Here is a 23,540-nt window from a genome sequence, read left to right as displayed (position 1 = left end):
AATTTAATAGAACAACCTTGCCCTTCTTTCTCTTCACAAATTGTCTGCAAACAGATTGTACATCTCTAATATATTAATGGATTAAAATTACTTGAGCTTTTTTTTTCTTAGCAAATATATTTTAGTCTGCAGATTATTTGAATTGCAAATCATGACTGTTAAAATGAAATACATAACACTGCAAATAGAGCTGATTGGATATTACAGAAGAACAATTTTTATGGGAGTATACTGATTTGTCAAAATGAACACGTTACTGAAACACAACTGTTTGGAAGGAGGAGAGAAAAAATCCACTCTGAAAGAAATATTTGCAATCACAAAGGGAGTTCTTGTTTTGAGTGCTCCTGGAGGCCAGCTTGAGGTTTAGTTCTTAACCATTTGAGACAACCAGATTGAAGACCTTGTTTGTACAAGAGAACGGGGTCTTACCATCCTTCCCTCGTATGCTGGGGTGCTTTAATGCAAGCTTTCTATTGTCTGGTCTTAGATCTTGGAAGCTATCTGTATCACACTTGGAAACAATTTCTTTCTTACAACAACTGCTGAAGGAGAAAATTTAGTCTTCCCTTTGCTTCCAGATATACCTATGAATGATCTCTCCTATGGGTGGTAAACAGTTATTGATTTTCTTCATAACAGTACCTTATTACAATGATTAAACTGTAGAACTTCCTTTATGATATAAAAAATTGTAAATGGGTGAGCTAAAGAGGATTTGCCTTACAAACTTCATTTTTTTTTTAATTCATCAAGCTGTAATTCAAGCTCTGATTGAATGAATCTGAATGCAAAGCCTCAGACTATGCTGTGCTTTTTACATTGCAGCAATTGGCATTTAATATAAATGCTGATATTATAATTATAAAAGCATTATATCTCTTAGAGCTGTTAATAGTCACATTATTCCTTTTTTTTTATAATTCTACGTTTGTCAAAATCCTGACAACATAGTCTGAAACAATGTTAGATTGAATGTTGATAATGTTACTTAACAAGGAGTTTGATTATGTCTTAATAGGATGTATTCAGTGCATACTACATGCAATTATGATCTTAAATGAACGCAAGCATTTATTTAGCATGCACTGAAATTATTGAAATCCAAAGAATTTTTCTTTCTGGTTATATAATAAAGGCATTAGTGAAAACTATCATACAGTAGCACACTACTAATATGTTAACATGCCTGAATGCATTGTTTGTAAACATAACTGTAAATAGAAGTGTTGTGGTATCGTTGCATTGTTATAGAAAATATTAATAGCCACAAACTGGTACACAACTCTCATTGGCAACAAGTATTAAGATAGACTGAAAATATACTTGAAGCCCTTATGAGTGCTCTGGACATTCTGTATCATGTTTGTTTCCCAAGCACTGTTTCTTTTGATCTTAGCAACACACTACTTTATATGAATGTAGGAATTCTTATTTTCAGCTTTTTAGGTGAAACACCACAGTGCCAAATGAAGGCTTAGGTGTTTTAACACTGTGTGCCTTTTTCCGAGCATGCTATCTGTAGATCTCTTATGCTGATTGAAGACCTAGCTAAAAGCACTATATGAGGGTCACCCAGGCAGGAGGAAACACTGAAGAGACTCTTCCTGGAGTCCAGTGGTTTCCTGGTCCTTGATGTCCATCTGCAGTTTTCAGATAGCTGCTTCGGTGATGCAGGGATTTGTTCACAGTCTGGAATCTTTTCCTGGATCTTAAAATTTGCTAGAAGAAAAACTGCAAAATAATACTGAGTTTGGTGGCAGGCTGATGATATGAAAAAATATGAAAGGAAAAAATGACATTTTCTGCTGAGATGATTCTTTTTCAACTATTGTATATGCAGTTTGAATAGTAAAAACAATGTTGTGAAGACCTACAGGAAAATAGGTTGAATAACTCTCAAAACCTCTTTGAATTACAGATGAAACAAAAGACCAATGTAGCCTAAAATTCTGAAGCCAGTCCATCTTCATATTACATAGAAGATTAAGCCTTGATCCACATTCTTCTTAGTTTAGATTCAGATTCACAAAGAGTTCCTAACGCGCAGTACTGTGCCCTTCCAGAAGATACACAGTCTACTGAAAATAGGTAGTTGTATTGGAAAAACAGAAAGTATGATTTTAGTAAATAGGATTCCCAATGCGTGCTGTTCTTGGAAGTACTCTAACAGTGACCAGACTTTCAATTTCCAGGCAGAAAGAAGTGTTTTTCATACACGTGTAATCCATACACCAATTTTATAGATTACTTTTAGTCAAACACTCTTCAAGTGCCAATGGCAAAAAGAGGTCTTTGTAAGAAGAGTTTCTCATGCTCGTTTTTCTTGTGAAACTGTATTATCTATTCCACTTTTCTAAATATTCAAATAAAATGTCTGACCAAAACTTCTAAACTTCAGAAGTTAAGAATTAAATTCGATCTTAAGCATCTAAATAAGCATCTTTTTTCTTCTGAGTTCATAACCCCAGTGAAATTGATGCAAATAACTTTGCTGTTCTCGAGCGGTGCCAGGGCTCGAGTCTGCGTTCAAAACTGGAAATTCAGAATTTGTACATATTTGAAAATAATTGTAGTCCTAAATTTTCTCTAATCATGCAAGTAGTTCCATTTGTTCCAGTCCTACATTTTGAGTCCTACTGTACTGAGAAAACCGTTGATCCCTGCTAAATTTTAGTGGTACGTGAATACTACACAGCCTCCAAGATTTGGACTGTTATCACTGGCGATGTGAAGCACTACCCCAGTGGCTTGCCTTTCTTAAGACTCTAATAGTTCCCTTACTGTATCTGTAGGAAATACATATTAAAAGCTTAAAACTTGTCAGAAAACTGTCGTTAACTGGTTCCTATCTTGTGCTTTCTACAAGTCATCATCTGTTTTATTCTAACTGCCTGTAGACACGCTGAAGTGTTTATTTTCCACCGTTGTGATCATATCCTGCTGGTTTTGTCAGGAGTCTGAAAATATGATAAAGGGCCTTTCTGGCATCTTTTTAGTTACCACAGCCAGACCAGGCATATTGAGGTGGTAGGGAGTGAGATGTGATACAAATGTTAGCATTGGTGATGCTGGCAGTGGGTGGGCCTTTGAAAAAAGTCTCTCCTGACATGGCTTGCCTCCTTGGCAATCCAAGCAATTTGCCAGCGTCACCCCTGCCGTGGCTAAATGACTTCAGTGAAAATTTATGGGGATAGGAATGGGTCCCCTGCTGTAACTACACAAACTCTCTCAACAGCGCAACCCTCCACAAAGTCACAGATATAAATAATATGCCACAGAAACAGCAACTTAATGTTCATTTATTAAAATCATCTATTATCCATTTTAAACTGTGGATCCACTTCCTTGAGAGTTGTTGCATGTTTATATTACTCGTGACAAAGTTTCTGTAATGGATTGGTGGGTTTTTTTTTTTTGTTGTTGTTGTTTTGTTTGTTATTTCAAAAGGTTGCTTTTCAGGGGCCAGGTCACTGCTTTGAGGAACAGGAAGCCTGAGTCTGATGGCAGGCGATGTTTTGCTGGGATGCTCAGAATGTCTGGGGGGGTCCTTAAATAATGGTGGGTGCTGCACTTGTCCCTACACAAACAGTGCAGTGGGGATCAAGGAAGGAAGGAATGGTGATGGGGAAGTCAATGGGGGCTGCTGTTCTTCTCTGAAGCTCCTATCCACAAGCTGAAAGAGGTGGCTGTAGGGAGATACAACACCAAGGTGGAAGGCCTGGGCCTTGTGAAAGGGCAGTGGCCAGGATTCCTGCTGTTGTGCCCATCACACCAGACCATCACCAAATAGCTGCTGGGGGCTGAGCTGTGAAATAACTGTGCTGGGATGTGAGAAATGCTAAAAAGTCCTCTACTGCAATCTCCTTGTGTAGAGAGTACATCTGGTGGAAGCAAGCCTCTTGGGCTTGGGTGTGTTGGAAGTTGCTTTCCCTAACAAAGCAAATATTTGGCGACAGAACTGGATGTAGAAAGTGCTGCATAGCAGGAAAAGTGTGAAGTATTCATAATGATATGTGATACTACTCAAAATTCAGTGTTTTCCACATTCCATTGCAAGCTTAAACATTGGACTCCTGTCACAGAAATTTCTGCTGCAGTAGTCACAATTTCTAGCATAAATAGGCTTGCTTTCAACAGAAAATGGGACAGTTTTCAAAGGAAAAAAGGACAATTTATGAGTAAAAAAGGGCTTCTTTTGAGCAAGGACATTTATAAACATGAAATGATAAATGGCTTTGCAAGTTTTCCATACTATAATAATAACTTCCTAATGAAAATAATGAAAAAGTTACATTTAGAGAAGGAGAGAGAAGTTTCATTCAGTTTTTAATACAATGGAAATATTTTAGAAAAGAAACATATGAAAACTGTAAATCTTGCTCCACTTTATAACCTGAATTTATGTTGGAGACATCACTGATATTTCTTGTGTATATTTATATTATGATATAAATCAAAACCTTGTTCTGGGTTTGCTGCCTTCTATGATGAATTCCATGAAATAGTGTAAGACTTAAGAAAATACTTTTCTCAGGATGCTCTAAGTGACAGTGGCAACTAATTTGCAGGTAGTCTGGATGTTTTTAGGGCTTCTGGCTTGACTCATTGACTTTACATGCAAATATACTGCTTCATAGCAGGTTGATCTGATGAGCAAATGATTGGGTTGCTTTGTGTTGGCCTAAAATGCTTCAGGAATTGGAGTCACCTTTTTCACATGTGCTCCAAGAATGGTGTTGTATGCACCCAGGAAAAGGCACAGTATACAGCTTAGTGAATGCTTTTGAATTCTTTAGCTTTAAAGCAGACTGTGGACTAGGAGGTTTCTTCACTAAGCTAAGGATGAAAATTAAGTCTGTTTTAAACTGTAGATGGTGAGATGTTCTCTGCTACTGGATAAGCACTGTTCCAGCCTCATTGGTTCTGCTTCATCACACAGCGTATGGATGGCAGACAGAGATCAGTGTGTTGCTATGTGGAATTTCACACAAGTTTCCTCCCTGCATGTTAATTCTCTAGAGTAGTGTTTGCTGAAGGACATGGGATGAGTGATGTCAAAGATGTGCAGCCTTGGTTCTTGTATGTGCAGATGGCTGATAGAGCTGCTCTGAGAATAAAAAAATCACTTGAGTGAACCACCTTCTCTGGTACTGTTAAGTAGCTTTTCTCCTGAGTTCCAGACTTGTTTTTCTAGAAAGTTTTGAAAATCCTCTACATATGGTATTCTTACACATAGCTTTAAAGGTGGCTGCAGCACCTTCCCATCTGTGTTCTCCATCAGTGATGAAGCACATATGGTCTTTAGGCAGATGGTTCCAAGCGAGGCAGCCATACAAATGGGGAAAATAATCATTTTAATTAGGTGCCCAGTCTTGTCTCTACTAAAATCTGTATCAAAACTCTTTGTGTGTTTCATGGGAGAAGATTCTGATGCTGGTAATAAGTTTTGATGGATGTATTAATATTCAGCTGTCCAGAGAACAAACAGATGTACTATATTTCTGATAAGAGAGGAGTGAATTACAAACGTTAACATTCCCCTGCGAAGCTGTGGCTGCAATTTCTTGTTTTTCCTTAAGTTGCGGCTGTTTTGTTAGAGTAGGGAAAATAAAGATGGCTTTTCCTGTAGACCTATGTTGTTAGAGCTGTCTTTTTCTACAAGAGGTAGGCAGTCAGAAAAGTAACCATGGCATATAAATTGGATACACAGATATAAATCACATTTACTTTGTAAAATATCAGGTAGCTGCCTGTTTTAGAAACTGCTTTCTTGTTTCTTACAGTGAAGCAAACTTACACTACCATTCTAAACGCTAATATGGGGAATGAATTAGATTTAATAAAATATAATGAATGTATATGTAGATTGTGGCATTAGTATTTAATTATATACCCATGATAACACTGATGAGACAAGCTCCTAAATACCAGTGCACTGGAGTGAAAGCTTTCTCTCAAAGAGCAATTATATTTTATTTTCTTCTCTCTTTTCTAAACTTCTTAAATAATAGGCTATATACTGTTTACCAGTATTCACCTGTATTCCTTCATACTGTATTCCAAACAAGGTGTCCGTTGTGCTGAAAAAGCTGTGCTTATATTTTTGTAAAACATTAACCTTGTCACCAGATCCATTTCTATACCATGCTTTGACAGACCAAATTCACTTCATGTGAAATAAATTGCTTTTTTAAAAAAGACTTTTTTTCTGTAATTTTTCCAGACTATGGAAACTCCAAAGTACGAACTGGTTATCGAAGCGAAGGATATGGGCGGTCATGACGTGGGACTTACTGGAACTGCAACTGCCACTATTCTTATTGATGACAAAAATGACCACCCGCCGGAATTTACCAAGAAGGAGGTAAGAACTTGACTTCTGTGTTCCACAAAATGTTGTATGTAATTATAACTAGTTTGTTTCTAAATAGAAATATGTTCCTTAATGGGAGAGGAACATAGACATCTTCTTATCTCAGCATGATAGACTTTCCCAGTGCTGTTCTTCTATCATGATAAATGTATATGCATCGTTTCCAAAACACAGTGCAACCACAGGTAAAAAAACTGCATCAAGTTGTATCATTCCGAGCTTGGCTAGTGCAGTGAAAACTTGTAAAAGAAGTTTGCTAATGGCAACTTTCTCCTTTTGCTCTAATGGGGAGAAACTGAGAATTCCCTCCTACCCACATTGTAGCTTAGGGCTTTTGCTGATAGGGAACATGGATGAGAGCAATATGTTTTGTCCTGGTTTCTGTACTTCAGCTGTGAAAAATCTAGTGTTGTCAGTTCTGTATTGAACTCTGGTGCTAAAAGCTCTAAATTCAACTTACAGGTAACATTTTCAAGGAAATTTTTTTCCCTGCAAGTTGAGTTCCACTGAACAGCACTGAAAATCTGGGGGGGAGAAAAAGCTTTTGGTTTCAGGCAAAGCATGCTCATAGTTTCTGCCCTCCCCACACTACTCCATGTACCATATTAGCCTTCTCACACCTTATTAGTGTGCAATTTTTACGTATGGCATCTGGAGAAAATGAAAGAATATAAGTTCTACCTAATAACAGCTAGTTCAGATTTTATTATAAATGTTTCCTGAAGCTCTGCAGTTTTTAAGGAATAATCCCAGAAGATGAGACATAAGCCCTAGGAATGCTGATTTCCAGGAAACATGAAAAGGGAGCTCTATTGTTGTAAATACATTGTTTTTCTTTAAGTAGTTTTTTTTTCTTTATATGTTTTTATATTTTTTCCTTGCCTAATTATAGCAATTTGACAGATTATTTTGAAATAAATTGCTGCAATTTTACTTGAATAATTACTTCTTTCATAAATGCATATTGAATAAGATTAAAAAAGAAAGAAGATTACAAAAACAAGGAAAAAAAGCATAAATAAAAAACAATGACAATTTTGTCAATAGGAATATTAATTTTCACTAACGAATTGCAGTAGCCACAATTGCTCACTTTAGCAGTATCATTACACTCTCCTGAAAAGTACAATGAAGAGCCTGATCCAAACCTGCCAAGTACATATGTGCTAACTAAGTGGCCTTAGAATTGCCCTTTAGATCAGGCTTTCAGTTCTGTGAAGGATGTTTCCTGGCAACCTGCGTCTGAAATATATTTATAATATTGTATTATTTTAGCCTTCTTGAGCATAATTAAGAAACGTGTTAGGACAATGCAGTGTATTTACAACTGGAAGCTAATTGCACTCATCAGTAATGAAAACAATTCATGTCTTCAGAGTACTATTTACTTGAATTTCCAAACTTTCATTTCAAAGGAAGTGTATTGATTATATCCTGTTTGCCAGAAGAGTTTCCTCTGACTAGCATGTCAAAACTTGCATGCCCACTTAGCCCCTAAACCTGTTGTCTGCTTCTATGGAAAATCAGATGAAATCTATGAAAATTTTGAAATGTTAATGACCTCAGAAATCTTCCTTCTGCCTTGCTAAGTTGCATTCCTCTCCCATGTATAAAGGAGGAAATATCAGGAAAAAAAAAACCTGTAGATGTGTGGTATCGGATCCTTTTACAAACACATACTCAAATTATATAGTGTGAGGGAAGGGAGAGCATCAGTTAATAAGGCCACTTACTTTGGCTTCCTGATTAAAATACTTAGCTGTTGTATTTTAATACAAGATGCATACTACTGTACTATTGATTTGCAGAAGATAACTTTAGAAAGCATAAATATAGTAAATGTAAAGTTTTGATTTTTATATGCATAGAGATGGCTGCTTTAGTATTCGACTTGTATAGTATTACTGTATTTTCATAGTTGTCTTCCTTCTCTTTGAAGATATTTTCTCTGTCTTTTTTCATGCTATGAAGCAAATGAATATTTACTGGCCTGTATTTTCTTCTGACAGTATAATTTCTGCTCAGAAAATCTATGACCTTTGTTTGCCATATGTTGTTGATAGATCAGTTAAGCCATATTTTCAATGCATTCTCTTCATCTGTGAGCATTAGGGTCAGTCTGGTTCCTGATATGACAAAGTGAAAGGTGATAAAGTTGTAAGATCTGGATTTTATTCTAAATATTTTTTCATCATCATTTAAACACAAGTCTGGACATTGTATTAGAACAATACCAGGTGCTTAGGCTGTGGATGAAATGAAGTTTTGTGGAATGTATTGTGATGTATATCTTTAAAAAGATATCTATGATTTCAGTAACTTTAATGACAAGAAAAAAAGTTAATAATTTTTCATGCTTCCTTTAAAGTTGAAATTTTTTCTGTATATTTCTATTCCAAGAAGCCTTATATGTGTTAGGAGATGTTTCTTTGAGTCCTCATTTCAAAGTGATCTCAGCTATGCTTGAACAAATCTCTCTCCATTGGAGATGAATTTTATTTTGCCACTTGACTGATCTTATTTCCTCCAGAACTTCTGGCTATACTGAAACTGTTGTGAAACAGGTCTGTGGATCTACACTTAAGCGATGATACTTTTCTGTGTACTAATACTATATTTATTTCTTAGAAACCAGTTCCTCATATACCTATTCAAAATGCACATTAATGGGTTTTATTTGATGTTTTCAGAAAGATCTAAATGTTCTTTTGCTGTTGTATGCAGCTTTGCAGTAGCTTCTATAGTATTTACTCAGTGTTTGCTGGATAAGAATGTGTTCGTCTAGGGAATCTGTTCTTCCATCTGCTATAATTTTTTCACCAGCATACCACAGCCATGCCATTCCAATGTAATTATGGCCTTTGTTCTTTCATTGGCGGTGCATCAAGGTATAACCACAGAACTTGAGCAACTTGGCTGTGATCCAGCAGAGCACTTCCATTAATTTCAAAATATCTGTGTAAGCCCTTGAGGTTATGTGTCAGGTACTTTGATGGGTTAATTTATTGAATTTTGCTTTGTGAGCTTCAGATCAGTTAATTATTTTGTTACTGCCCCATTTCTCTACACATCTCAAAATATCTGCTTTGTTCTATTTCACTTATATACTTACTTGGCTTACCTTAGCCAATGCCATCAGACACTGGGGTGAAGAATGCAGTGATGTGGGTTATTCGGATAATTCTTCTTCAATCTACCTAGTTCTCATGTTTTCCTTCACCACAGATCTGGGACAGCAACTTATCCATAGTCACACACTGAGAATTAGTTGGGCCTGTCAGAGTGTTTTCACTTCTGCATTAGAAACTGAGATTTAATTTTGGCCAGTCTTGTTCTTAAAGACAATTCTTCTTTCTGCTACTTCCATCCTCACCATCAATTTCATCCATTTCTTGGACAAAACGCTGTAAAATAGAGTTCTGTAGCATCAAGAGAATAAGGTTTGGGGAAATATTTTTCCTATTTTAGGGTTAGATGACTTTTTTCTAACATCATGTGAAATGATCTTTCCTGCCAGATGAATTTTCCAGTTAAATAAAGCAGCTTGCCTCCTGTGAGCAAGATAAAATTTGTATGATTTGACAAAACACCACCTCAGTGAAATTTGAGATGTACTGGTGCTGTGAGTCTTAAGTGAAAAATAAGATTTGCTCACATTTTGAATACCTACTGACATGTGGTTTATAAAAGAGTAATAAATGACTAATATGTGCTTTAATAAATGATTAATCAATTCCTATAGAGACCTGAAAGTGAATAGGTTGCTTGTCACCATGATTTATGATGACTTCCAGCTCTGTCTTCTCATTCAGTTCTGCTACCCACTGGGGTAAAACAGCCCTTGGAGTACAATATGCGTCTCCGTCTGCTTGTGGTTTGAAGAGGATATGAGATTTTCAGAGCACCATCTGGAGAGATTTTTCAGTTCAAGCTGTTGAGAAACACACTTGTAGCTTGGAGAGTCCCTGTCTTATTCTTGATATTGACTAGATCATGTTCAAGACCAATTACTGAGCTAAAAGCACTACTAAGGTTCCACCTGGCTTTCTGTTCCATATTTCTTTTACAAAAATTACTTAGACATAATATTATTTTCCATGCTAGACATACCTAACCAACACAGACTAGCTGTATCCATTCAGATTGCAAATTAAAAACTGCAACAAATATTACTTTCCCTTCTTCAGTGATCAGAAAGTCAATGCTTATCCTGCGCTGTCTTGCAGGGAAAATGTTGCCCTTTGGGACTCCTAACTAATCGCATTCCTTTATCTGTGTATCTTGGAGATAAGCAAGGCCCAGTGTTTGGACCTGTTAATAGTACGTGATTCTCCTTGCAAAATTTTCCTCTAAAATAAACAGGTCAGCCAGGCAACTAGAGTTCACCAGAGATGAGCTCTTTCACCACCCCTTCTATTTTTTTTCCTTAGAGCTGTAAATATAAGTAGTAAGTCTACTGAAGCTTATCATCCCTTTCAGAACCACCCCTACACTAGACAGATTCTTGCACTGACCTTTTTGTTCAGCTTTACCTCAACATGCTCTTGTTCCTTTACAGATCATAACACTGAAAAAAATCCTGTATAGCCTGATGTCATTTTCCTTTCCTAGAACTTGAGATAATTGCATCCTCTGCTGTCATCATTGATGTGGAGGCCAAATTATGACCTTATCTTTTTTTTTATTCTTTTGTAATCAGGAGCATGCATGGTAAAGACTCATAGCTTAGATTATATTCCCCATTTCTTAAAATAAATTGCGTTAATTCTGTGAGATTTGTTTTTCCCTAGAAATATTAACACAGGATATTTGGTGAAAACAGAAGAGGTGTAGTACCATAACTGACTTGTATTCTATCATGTCTGAGCCAAATTAAAGATCTAGGTGTGAATGTGTTTCTACTAGAGTTCATTTGCAAAGAATTTACTAATTTAGTTTAGAAAGTACCGATTAGTCAAATGGAAAGCTATTTATCAAATCCATATAAAGCAAACAAGCATCTGAGTGATGATTAACATATACTTATTTTTAATTGAAGACTATGAGTATTCTGTTCTCACTGCTAAAATAGCACCGCATTTGAAATTTACATTATATTTCTATAAATTGCACCACTTCTTCATGGTTAATAATTGGTCATTGCTCTCATTCATATGATAAAGTCCATGGCATTCAGTTTTCTCAACTGAATGAGCAGAAATTTTTGTTCTGAGCAGCAGAACTCATTGCAAAACCACATAAGCAGTTTAGGAATCTAACTTTATAAGTAACATAGGTCTCTAGATTTCATTTTTATTACAGTTTTAAATGCCAAAGAGAAGAGCTCAGTAGATTTAAAAAATGGATGTAAAGGTACCTCACTCCCACTGGAATTCCAAAAGCTGACATTAGGAGCAGAGATTGCTTTCACCCTCAGTGTGATTAGGATTCAAATGTTAACTTCCTTCTACATCTGGTCACTTTCAAAGGACTTAGAAAAAAAGCTTGTAATCAAGAGAAATGTTAATATTTCCAAATTGTGTTATGACGATACCAATCTAAGGGCATGCAGAAGACTTATGTAAACATTCCGGCTATCTGAGTAATTAAATTACCTTTTTGTTATTTTTCTTCTTCCTCTGTATTGTGCACTGCTTCTTACCAAAATTAGCTGGCTTGAGGTTTCTCATATGACAAGAAATGCTCAGCACCACTCAGGATAGAGTTACCAATGACAAAGAAGCTGCAGTGTTATAAGTAGGAATGAAATTATTTTAGAGAGAGAATAAATGCTCTTATTCGGAGCACTGACAGAAATAGATGACTGTTCAGCAGAGCAAACAAAAAAAACCCCACAACTACTTAGAAGACCAGTATTTCCTGTACTCATCGAGATTCATACTGTGTGCATAATAATTGGTATTCATGTGGCTTTCAGTGAGCTATCTGCATAACCAGTGTAAGCACTTTGTTCGAGAACTTCTGCAAAATCTGTTTAACACTGAGTCCATCCACTTATCGCATAATTAGAGCTGGATGCACTGCATAGTGGTAGGCAGCAGACTTCTGCGATTTATCTTTGCTTGTGAGGGGTGAGTTCATTGCTTTGTTTCTCTCCACCAAGGTCATGAAATACATGAAGTTGTCTATTTAAACTCCAGATAAACATTTCAGCGGTACATAAAACAACAGAGTGCCTGCTTTATAATCTGAAAGCAGCCGAGAAACACTTGTATAAATACAGGAAATCTTCTATGAATAGAAATGGTCATTCAAACAGTGTGAAATTAGGGAGGAATAGAAAGGTACTTCACTGCTTCTCCAGATATGACTTTTCCCCAGCATTCTTGATCTCCAGTGAGCTCACAAGTAAGCTTGTGTTTTTGCTGGTTCTTCTCACTCCTCTTCATTATTTATTTATCTATTTATTTATTTATTTATTTTGTTCCTTTCCTGCCCTTTGCTTTGTTTCTTTGATTTGTTATGGTCAGCTGATCTGAGCATCCTTGATGTGAACCTCTGTGCAAGTCCTTGGCTTCTGTAACCCTTTGGTTATTCTCAGAAGGTCAGCAGCAGCTGAGTGGTAATAACGGCAATTCTCACTACAGCTCGCTGCAAAACCATTCCAGGGCTGACTATCCTCTGCAGACCTCCTCCATCTGCTTCTGCTAACAGCAAAAGTCCAAACACTGTGAGCAACAAAAAAAGCCATAAAACAACAATTTATTGCTCTTCTACAAGAAGTGAAGGTTAATATGCCTTCTCAGTATGGTGTGCGTATCGTGAACTTTACCGCAGATATTAAGTTCTGAATTACAAAGCAAACAGTAGCAGTAAGGGTTTTGACTACATACAGCACAAGTGCATTTGGGTAACTAACTGGGGAGTAGAAATTGAAGATGAAGGAAGCTTCAACAGAGGCTCTTGAAAGGCACACAAACAAAACTAAGATAATGTATTGTTTTCAGGCCTGGGCTTGGGCCACTTATTTGAGAAAGCTGAATAAACATAATTATTAGCAGTCATTACTAAGAATTCCTATGTGATTTTCCAATTAAACATTTTCTATCCGGCTGGAATTTTGCAGTTCCCTTCAAATCAAATTAGGATTGCTTTCTGGAGATTTCAGTTTAAACATAAATTATAAAATTGGACTGTTTAGCCTGAGGAAGTACACGCATTTTTTCTTTTGTTTGGGTTTGTTTGTTTGATGAATGTGCTGCTGGAACATTCTGTGGAAATTTAATTTCCCTTTTCTTGAAGCGTGGTTTATAGGATATTTTTTCCCCGTCACCTCTCCAGGGAGCTCCACCTTCAGTAGTGCAGGCAAGTGATGTGCAGAGTTCAAAGCAACTTCCCACCACTTCTTTCAGATTAGGATATGAAAAGGTTTATCAGTGAAATCTTCATCAAAATAACTTGATTTCTGTATGAGGAGACCTCATTTGCCTCATGGATAACATCCAGTCGACTGAAATCCCAAATACTGTATGTAAACTGTGGTTTTCATACATGATGTTCATTGCAGAGTGACTCTGAAGACAGTATCAGCTCATCATTACGCAGCCTGGACAGTACATTCATCAGTGGGTAGCCAGTGGAGAACAGCTGACTAAGTGTTACCTGTGCTCTTTAGCCAGCAGAAATGTTCTAGCACTTGAAGGGACTTCTATGTATGTAAAGAGTTGCAGTTTCTTACATGCATAATGTGAAATGTGAAGAGCTCTACGCTTCCCTGCCTGGTGCAGTACAGCTGATGTGAGGAGCAGTCCAAAGAGGGATTGTTAGATGTGTGGCTTTAATCCCATGAGTTAAGAAGCCCACACTGTTAATATGCCTCTAGTATCTGTAGGAATTCTATTTTAAAAGTAGGATTAAACAAGATAACACACCACAGATCTAAACATATTCAATTTGCACCAGACAAAACCCTATTTAATAGCAATTATGCAATATGTGCGAGCTGCTATCATAGTTGTAGCTTATATGAACAGAAGGGATTTATAAAACTGAACTCATACAAAAATAACAGTTACGTGACTGCGTAGGTCATTCCACTACAGAGAATTTTGTGATCGGTTTATCAATTTCTTCACTGACAAGTGAGGTTTTAAGATTTTTTTTTTTTTGTCAGCGGCACTAAAACTGATTTGGCTACTACAAATTTTGCTCACCATCTGTGCGTGCGAATCAAAATGTCAGGATTATTTAGACAAAATATCTTTTTTCCTTCTGCTCTGGAACATTAAAATAGTGAACCGATAAAAATCAACATGCTAAAAGGAGCTGTACATTTATTCAAGTAAAATTGTTAGTAAGTGCCTAAGAAAGAGGCTCATTTGGAAAGCAATAAAATTCCATAGGGTTGATCGTCTCTTGAAGTTACAGGAATGAAAATGGTGTCGATACATTTAAGAAGAAAACAAATTAGGGGAATACAGAGCTCTTTGCAGCTATAGTCTCTGTTGAGGAAAATGGTACAGGAGTGTAATTTATTCATATCTTTGTACTTTCTGCTTTGGCTTATTTCCAGGGCTTGTTTGCCTTAGAGTCCCAGATGCTTATTTGCTTAAAGGGTAGCCCTTTCTCTAGCCGGCTGTCTAACAATCACTTAATATTTATTTGTTTTTACAAATGTTTTCCCCTGTGTTCCCAATCCATATGTCACAAGAAAAAGTATAATCTCAGCACTACATAGTACTAACTTCATCCTCTTTTTTGTGTTCTGGAATTTGACCTCATTCTGAGGAATCTCTGAATCTACTTCAGGTAGCTGACTTTGTTTCCCTCCAGTGCTATTGCTCTGTGGCCAGTCCTTATGACTTTGTCTAGGTTGCCTTTATTTTTTTACATTAGGTTGATGCAGATTTTTTTTAAGATTTTTTTTTTTGTAAAATTTTCTGCATATTGAGGAACTGTTTACATAGTGATCTGGGTTTTCCTTTTCCTTTTCCTTTTTCCTTTTTCCTTTTCCTTTTTTCCTTTTCCTTTTCCTTTTTTTCCTTTCCCTTTCCCTTTCCCTTTCCCTTTCCCTCTTTTTTTTTGATTTAATTTGCCTGGTTCTGAAATGTATCATCTTTCTGTGTCATCCTTCAAAATCTCTTTTGCCTACTTCATAATACTCTGTTAAACAAACAAAACAACCAACAGCTTTAGGTCTTTCTCCCTTTGAAGCTTGCTATTTAGTTACTTATCTGTAATTAACTTCACCTGAATTTTAATAATTCCCTTTTGTTTCATTTAGTTTTAGTTTTTCCTTTCTCTTTGAAGTCCTTGAATTTGTCATTGACTCTCAGACCTGAGCATCTAGTATCCCTTAAACGTGTCTCCAGTTTCTGCTTCAGCTCACCTGAGACTGATTTCTGTGATGCATCCATTGACTGCTCTTTGACGTGATACATCTCCTTTTTCCTTCTTCTTATTTCTGTCACTTTTCCCACTGTTCTCTTCTACAGAAAGCTGTTTGTGTAATAGTTCTTGAAAAGCTGTGTTTCTCTGTTGTCTCATGATACTCCTTCTGTCTCCAAGATTTTTCTCCTTTAATTTCTGCCACTCCCTGATGCTGTGAACTCTTTCTCCTCACTCTTTTGTGAACCACCTTTTTGTTGTCATGACTTAAACTGTTTGCTTATGACTTGCAGAAGTCTACATACGCTTTTTTTCTACCTTCTATAAATCCAGCCCCATCGCTGCCATCGCTGCTTCCACATATCATCTTGCTTTTTTTTTTTTTTCTTATATGGTTTATTTCCTCCTCCTCAGCTCATTTGTTTTGACCGCCTTCAGTCACTGAGGCCAGCAGTGCCCATACATTATGTAGTACTGTCAGATGTTCTTAGATCAATGATTTTTCTTCATTTAGAAGACTGATGGTAAGGAGAGTGCTGCTGTCCTCAACAAGTTTAAAGGGTTGGAAGTGATCTTTTGGCTCAAAAGAAGTTTGAAAAAACTAGGCAGTTATTTGAGAAACTTCCAAAACATACGTAAGAAAAATGAATCCTGCTAAATAAGCTCATATCTAAAACAAACAGTTGTCTGTTGCTGAAATAATACCAAAGAAAAAAGATTTATCTGTTGTATTGATATTCTTAGCTGCCTGTATCCAAGGCTGCCATCCAAACAGTGTTCCACAGGGATGTGAATGCAGGATTAGACTATAATTTAAATCTGGATTTTTTTATGTATGCAAATGTGTATACGCAGAAATACAAGTCCACAGATGTTTGCCTACCTAAACAAAAAATATGATGTTTTCACATCCTGCAGTTGCATTCTCTAACATAGATTAAATAAAAAATTAAATGTGGTTAGGTTTTAACGTGTCTACCTGAAAATAACACAACTCACATTTGAAAGCAGAGAACACTGTAGCTGATTAATAGATTCAGCGTTGAACTAAGTGTAGAAAAAAGTACATGTTTGAAGATGGATGAAGGGCATGTTTTCTGAGTTAGCAGCTCTGACCTTTTCAAGTTTTCCATCTTAAATAATAATTGAAGCCATGAGTAAATAAATCCAGCTTTGCCTACAGATGTTGAACTCTTTAATGTCCTTTTACTCTAACATAGCTGCTTCCTGATATTAGTGGCAGAACAGTTTTATCATGTCCCATGCTGTGGCTGACTGGTAGTCTCTAGAAACAGTTTCCTTTCCTCCAGCCATATGATTAAAATGCAGTTTCAATCAATAAATCTGTACAGTTTCTGTCAATGGTAAGTGTTTGCCTAGGGGTCTTCTGTGTCCCAGAGGGTTTTTTTTTCCTTCAATTCTTCTACATTCACCAGAGAACCAAATTACAATAAGTCTTGTTTACCTAGGCAGCCTGTTGAGATTGTTTTTGGACTGCCTGCTGGAAATGGAGCGAAAAATACAGAGCACACAAAAACATGCACAGGCTGGTAGATATAGATATAGATGTTAGCAGTAAGGAATCTCTCTTAACAATATTGAGCTCCGCCGTAGCCCGTGTGAAGAGTTTGCTTTAGGAAGATTAAATATTTAAGCACATACTCTTCACTCATTTGCCATGTTAGTAGGTAACTTTGTCAGAGGAGAGCTTCTCAGATTCTGACATGTGATTTCAGCTGAACTTTACCACTTTTCAAGGATGTCAGATAATTCCTGTTCTCCCTTTTCAGAAGTGAGGATCATCTCAGCTGATCAATGAGGCAATATGTGAGCAGCTAATCGATTTTGGATTCTCTTCCCTCTAGGAGCAATTGCTGTAATGCAATCAATTAAAAGGAAATGTTAATGATGTCACTAATTGTGCTTTTAGAGGAAACATGACAGCTATTATTGAACTATTAATTTATTATTTTCCATGCTGATCAATTCAGAAAATCAAAACAGTATTTTTTTACAAGTTATATCCCGTGCAGTCTCACTTGTTTCTTAAATTTTCATGCCATCCTTGGAAGTAACAGTAGCATAGAAACAATGAAGTAATTGTATTCAACTCATAATTTTTTTGCAGTTTTTTATTATGGGAGGTGCACAAGAAAAGCACTTCTTCTGAATCTGGCAGAAGGCAGTACATGTTTCTATACAAACAATCTCAAAAGAGAACAATCTAGTTTGTTTCTCTAAAAGACTGTTTAGCTGCAAGTACTGGGCTTATAGCTGTCTATATATGAATAAGCACTAGTCAGCAGAAATGAGCACTGTGCATCTGAATTATTTATTCAGAAATAATAAGCATGGATTGTCAACACTTACACAGAGGATTATCTGTGTTACATAGTAATGCTATTATGATGTCTTTGCTGGGCTAATTTGTACGTGTTCAGGGAACGTCTTTTAAATGCCCAGAGTCCAGCATATAGTTTGAAGCACACTTATTCCATATACATTTTTTTTTAATTCGTAAAGTATGGGCAGCATTACAAATGTTAATGCTACTATTATAGGGTCATAATTTAAAAATACCAGTGTTCTCAAAGGGCTCCAGCAGTGTGTCATTTCCCTGCTTTATTAAAATGAATGAACAGATGTACAATTTATTTCTGCTGAACTATCATCTAAATTCATAAGCTATTTCTCATGTGCCTGAAATCCGTGTTGGTTTCCCATTTTCTTTGCCTTAGAAAAAAAAAATTGCACTCTCACATTTATCACTCTGGGGATATAAATGAGAAGTATACTCTCCACTTCATTCACTTTAGACTAATATTCTCAATACAATTTAAATCCCATCTCTTCAAGGCTATTCAGCAAAACCTAGGCACTGGAACACCCAGGAACCGATTGGAAAATGGCTTTGCTGTCTGTGTTGAAGATTGGCAGGTGGACTCTGGGGACACGATCTGTTCTCTCTGACAGAATGAGGTGGCACATAACTGCATTTAATCTTCTTGGTTGGCATTTACGATGCCAGCAGAGGCTATGAAACTTCTTAGCAACATGTTGGGAAGGAGCAAATAATGACAAGTAAGTAGGAGAGGTGAGGAGGTTGGGCAGAATTGTAGTGAAATCTGCAGCTAAGGAGCACACATCAGCTGGCCCCAGCCACTGACAAAGGTGTGTTTATTTGTCTTGCTGCAGCCAACAAGCATGGCAGGTGCTCCAAGAAAGTGATAAACAAAACAAGGCAATGCAGAAACTAGATGGAGTAAAATTATGGAGGCTAAAAAGTACGTGAAACAGACACGTTGCCATGGGAAAAAATGAGTTTAAATGTCCCAGACGGTGTACTCTCAGCCTCTCGCCATTCTCATTTGTTGGCAATGTTTGTGGGCAATGGGAGGGTGATATTTTGCACTAATTCCATGTGAGGAATGAGTGTATAATATGCCCTGGGGTTTCTGGCAGCATTTCTTCTTCAAGCTGTTTCTAAGGGTTTAGATTGTAAAAATTTTTGCTGTAAAATTTTTCCGATGGATTTGTAGTTGACAACGGAATTCTCAGGCTCAGATAATGTTGGGTTTTTAATTTTATTTTTTTTCTCTGATAAAAGTCACTTTGGCAAGAGTAATAGTGGAACAGAATGTGAATCAATCTGCTTTCTTCATTCCATAACTGCTCTGGAATTTAAATGTAGGCCCTCTTTGCCAAACAGTTCAGGAATATTATGAAGTAATGCTTGAGATCTGTAAAGAAGTACAATTTTCTTCAGAAGACTTTTATGCAATGGTAGGAGCAGCATGTCAGGAAAGACAATGTTCTCATTAGTGAGAAAGGAGGAGTTATAACTGGAACAGGTGTTTCTCTATGGTGGCCACATTGCAGACATTCTTATAACAACTAAATTTGGGTATCTAGTTCTGCCATTCCTGTTCCCTTTCAATCCTTCTCTAAGCTGACATAACAATTATTTTCCTTTCCCTTTTCTTTAAATTCTCTTGCCAAAAGAGAATATTACTAGCTAGGAAAGCAAATGTCAAAAGCATAATTCTTATCTTTCATCTACAGTACAGAACATAAGGGTGATTTTGCAGTGAGACCCTGCATCTCTAGCAGTCAGCCCCAAATCCAGGGTCCTGCTTGATGGGAAATCAATTAAGGAATTCCTTCCTGTTGACTGGTTTTGGGCAAAGAAAATTTATCTTTTTTATAATCTAGTGAGCTCCATGGAAGTCAATGAGTAACGCTGCATTAAAAAGTGTTAGGAAGCTCTGAAAAAATGCTTCATCCCCCTTCAATTTTGGGCCTTGGATTTGGGCTTATCATTAATCTGCAGGGGAAGGGATCTCAGGATATAATGACATCCTATCCTCTTATTTGTACAATATCCAATATTTGCTTACCTTATTTCTTCTTCAATAACTTTGAAGATTTATTCTCCATGGCCTCACAGCAACGCATCCCCGTACTTTGCTACCCTTACATTTTGACCCTTTTTTTTTCTTTTTGAAGGGAATTTTCCTTGGTTACACTAAAGCCCATTGCTTCTTGGCCTTGTCCACAGTTCCCTTCTCTACAGCAGGCCCTATAAGTATTCTCACTGTGCAGGTTCCTTCAAGGCCAGGAATGATGGATGTCTGCCTACTCTCTGGTTGCTGTGTCTCTTGTGCTGTGGGCAGGAAGAGGGAGCAGTACTACAGCTGAGTCCCCAGTGCTGAGCAGATGGGAGATTTCCTGCTTCTGTCTTGCACACTATCCTTCTTACACATCTCTGAACAGTTTTGCTGTTTTAGCAACATTAAATTGCCTTTATTGTCCATGATTCTTTTCCAGTAGCAGAATAAGTGACAAAACTAGCATCTGCTGTATGTGGTTTCTTCTTCATTCATCCTCACTGCAGTAGAGGAAGAGCAGATGTATTTTTGAGCATTTTGATGGGATGTGATTTTGCTGCTGTTTATTTTCTTCTATACACGTGGGTTTCTGTTTAATACAGAGAATTTGATTATATCATCTGGATATTTTTTTTTTTCTGTAGTCAGCCTAGGGTATTTCATAGAATCATTAGGGTTGGAAAAGATCTCTAATGTTACTTAATCCAATTGTCCATAGTCCAGTTTTCTACCTACTATGGTGTTGCCCACTAAACAATGTCCCTTGGTACTGCATCATTTCATACACAAAAGAGAATGTATTATCACTGGCTAGGCAGCTTTATGTCATAGCTAGGCACTCTGTGATCGTTCTCCACATCTTTTTGCTAATACACCTAACTTCTGACCTGCAATTATCCTTCAGTTCCTATTCTGAGTTTCTTTTAAGCTAAGGGAGTCTGACAGCTGAGTCAGACTTTCTGCCACAGGCAAATGTGCAGAGGGGCTTAGGAGGAGATTCATCAATTGCAGAGTTAGTTTGGAGCAGGTTTCATTAGGAGACTGTTTTATAAGCATATAGCATTCTTCATTCCAAAGAACCCCAAAGGAACATACAGAAAATGGATCCTCTCCATGGGCAAACAGGGGATTAAACTACAACTTTCTACTGCTTGAAGGGAAAATGGAAGTTCAAGAATTTGTTTCCTTTATTACAGAATCCCACTCAGGAAAGTTGCTTACATTTCTAAAGAAATACGACCAGCTCTGGTACTTGGTTGCACACAAAATCTTGTTAATGGGCAAAGGAAAATCCCATCTTATATATAAAACCAACAATTTATTGTTACCGTTATTGAAAACTAATCCAAACCAATGTTTTTCCAAGAGTTATTATTAATCCAAATCTGACAAGTACAGAAAAAAAATTCTAGGTACAAAAAGGGTTCATAATTATAATAATAGTTATAAAATTGTTGCATGCATGCTTCGTAGTTTCTACCACTATTTCTGCTCATCCTTTCCTGGTTCCTCTTGGTCTTAAAACTAGTGGTTACACAGTGTTTGTGGTACTGGTGTTAGGACAGGTTGCCTGCATCTCAAATCATTTGCCAGGATAAATGTAATGCTCATGTTGATGATTTCTTCTTCCTCCATTCCTTCTCATATTGGCTAACAGACTTTTAACTAACGTGTTGCTCTTTCTTCATTGGTCTGAAGCTCCATATACTTCAAAGGCTCTGTATATGATGCCTTTATGTATGTTAGATACGTTTTCTTTGTTTCCCCTAAAACCAATTTTGTCCAGCTTCAGGACTGCACTTCTTTAACTAAAACTGGTGAGTAGTTTATAACCTGTGAGTCTCTGTGCTTCATGCCTTGTTATCCCTTGGCTTCAATTCACTGCGACCCGTGTCACCAGTTCTCAAATACTTTTATTGTACAAAGCCTGTGTTTCTTTACACTACGTTATTATATGAGAATCGTGAAACTGGTGTTACTGTGCAAAGCTAAACAATAATTCCAGTTATTTTTACAGCAAAAACAAGTAAAACAGAACTGCAGGCATTTCAAGGACAGCTCAGGCAGAGAAGACCTGACAAAATCCTAACCCCAGGCCTTGCAAACTCAAGACTTCTGTCTTATTGCAAGTAATGGCAATACCATATTAGAGAGCTACTAGGTTACTGTATTGCTCTGTTATTTAGGCTGCAGTTAGCACTTACACTTATGACCCCACTGGAATCCTTCAAACCCTGTTCACAGCAAAAAGAAGTTTGAGTATCATGGCAGACCTTGTGTAACTATGGCCCTTTGTCTTCATTGAAAAGGTGACTGAGCAAATGATGTGCTCTGACACATCTGAAAGTCTGCTGGAAGCACTCCATCTTCACTAGCCCACTGAGACTGTGGTAACCAACCCATCTCTGGGTGAGAAGGCAGAGTCAGTGGCTATGGCAGCAGCCTCAGGACCCAGAATAAATATCAGTGATCAGCAGACTCAGGGTCGTTGTATAGGATCTAAATCTAACCAGTAGGCATCAAGTCAAGCTGCAGGGTGTTTGTATTCATGTAAGAAATAGCTTGAGACTTTCAGGGAATAGGAAGGGATCTCTTTGGTAGTTATTCCAGGCACACTACTTGGTGCTTCAGGCAACAGAGGTACAGCCCTGGTATCTTTAATGAGCTCCCCCAGATGCTATCGGGGCAAACGTATGGGGGCTGCAATGCCTAAACTGTGGGATGCCACATGTAATCAATGCCTCTTTGCCTGAAAGACAAATACAGTGGGATTCAGCTAAACAATATTAGAAATCTACTGAAGGCAAAAGTATAAAATCTGGCAGTGGCACGAGAGACAAATGGAGAGAACCAAGAAGAGTTCTCTGAGCCACATCTAGTATTCATACCTAGGAAAAATGCAACTGAGCTGTGAAAGTGTGTGTGTGTGTCTGTGAGAATGTTTATTATACCAGTTAAACAGGCAGCTCTTCCTCCTCTGGTTTCTCTTCCCCCCTCAAAGCTCAACATCTCTGACTTTATGAGTGAAAATATCACAAGTAATTGAAGTTGGAAATCCCAGAAGAATATTAAATTAGAAATTAAGCAAAAAAGCTCATCAGTTGGAGAACAGGAATCCTGGGCACATTTTCTAATGTGGTGGTACAGCAATTGGAATGATTTTTTTTTTCTAACTGCTTCAGTAACTAAATTGATTGAATTAAATGTGTTCTGTGGTGCTAGCTAACCTCTGACCCCAGTTACTCAGGATAATCAGGGGGGTAATCAGCCTGCCGTGATCTGAGCTCCAAAGTAACGAGAATATTGTAAGGTTCAGGAAGCCTATGCTGGTATTAATCAGATGTCATCAGTGCTTGATTATAAATCCTAAAGACCATCAAATTGATACAACATGGTTTAATTCACTAAAAATTAGGTATCTACATATTAATCACCAAGATGAATATCTG

General features: G+C 37.2%; 1 protein-coding gene across 2 annotated transcripts in view; it reads left to right on the top strand.

Moving 5' to 3' along the window:
• Positions 1-23,540, top strand: part of CDH13 (cadherin 13) — a 427,603-nt gene that overhangs the window by 340,099 nt on the left and 63,964 nt on the right. For both annotated transcript variants that reach the window (XM_065733108.1, XM_065733107.1), the window contains exon 8: positions 6,227-6,367. In XM_065733108.1, coding sequence (XP_065589180.1) covers positions 6,227-6,367 — 141 coding nt within the window. The remainder of the gene's footprint in view (positions 1-6,226; positions 6,368-23,540) is intronic.

This window comes from Cyrtonyx montezumae, unplaced genomic scaffold (assembly GCF_038088225.1).
Source record: "Cyrtonyx montezumae isolate F1298 unplaced genomic scaffold, pur_monq_1.0 scaffold_17, whole genome shotgun sequence".
Classification (NCBI taxonomy): domain Eukaryota; kingdom Metazoa; phylum Chordata; class Aves; order Galliformes; family Odontophoridae; genus Cyrtonyx; species Cyrtonyx montezumae.
The sequence above is the reverse complement of the archived record's forward strand: the minus strand, read 5'-3'. Positions and strand labels throughout refer to the sequence as shown.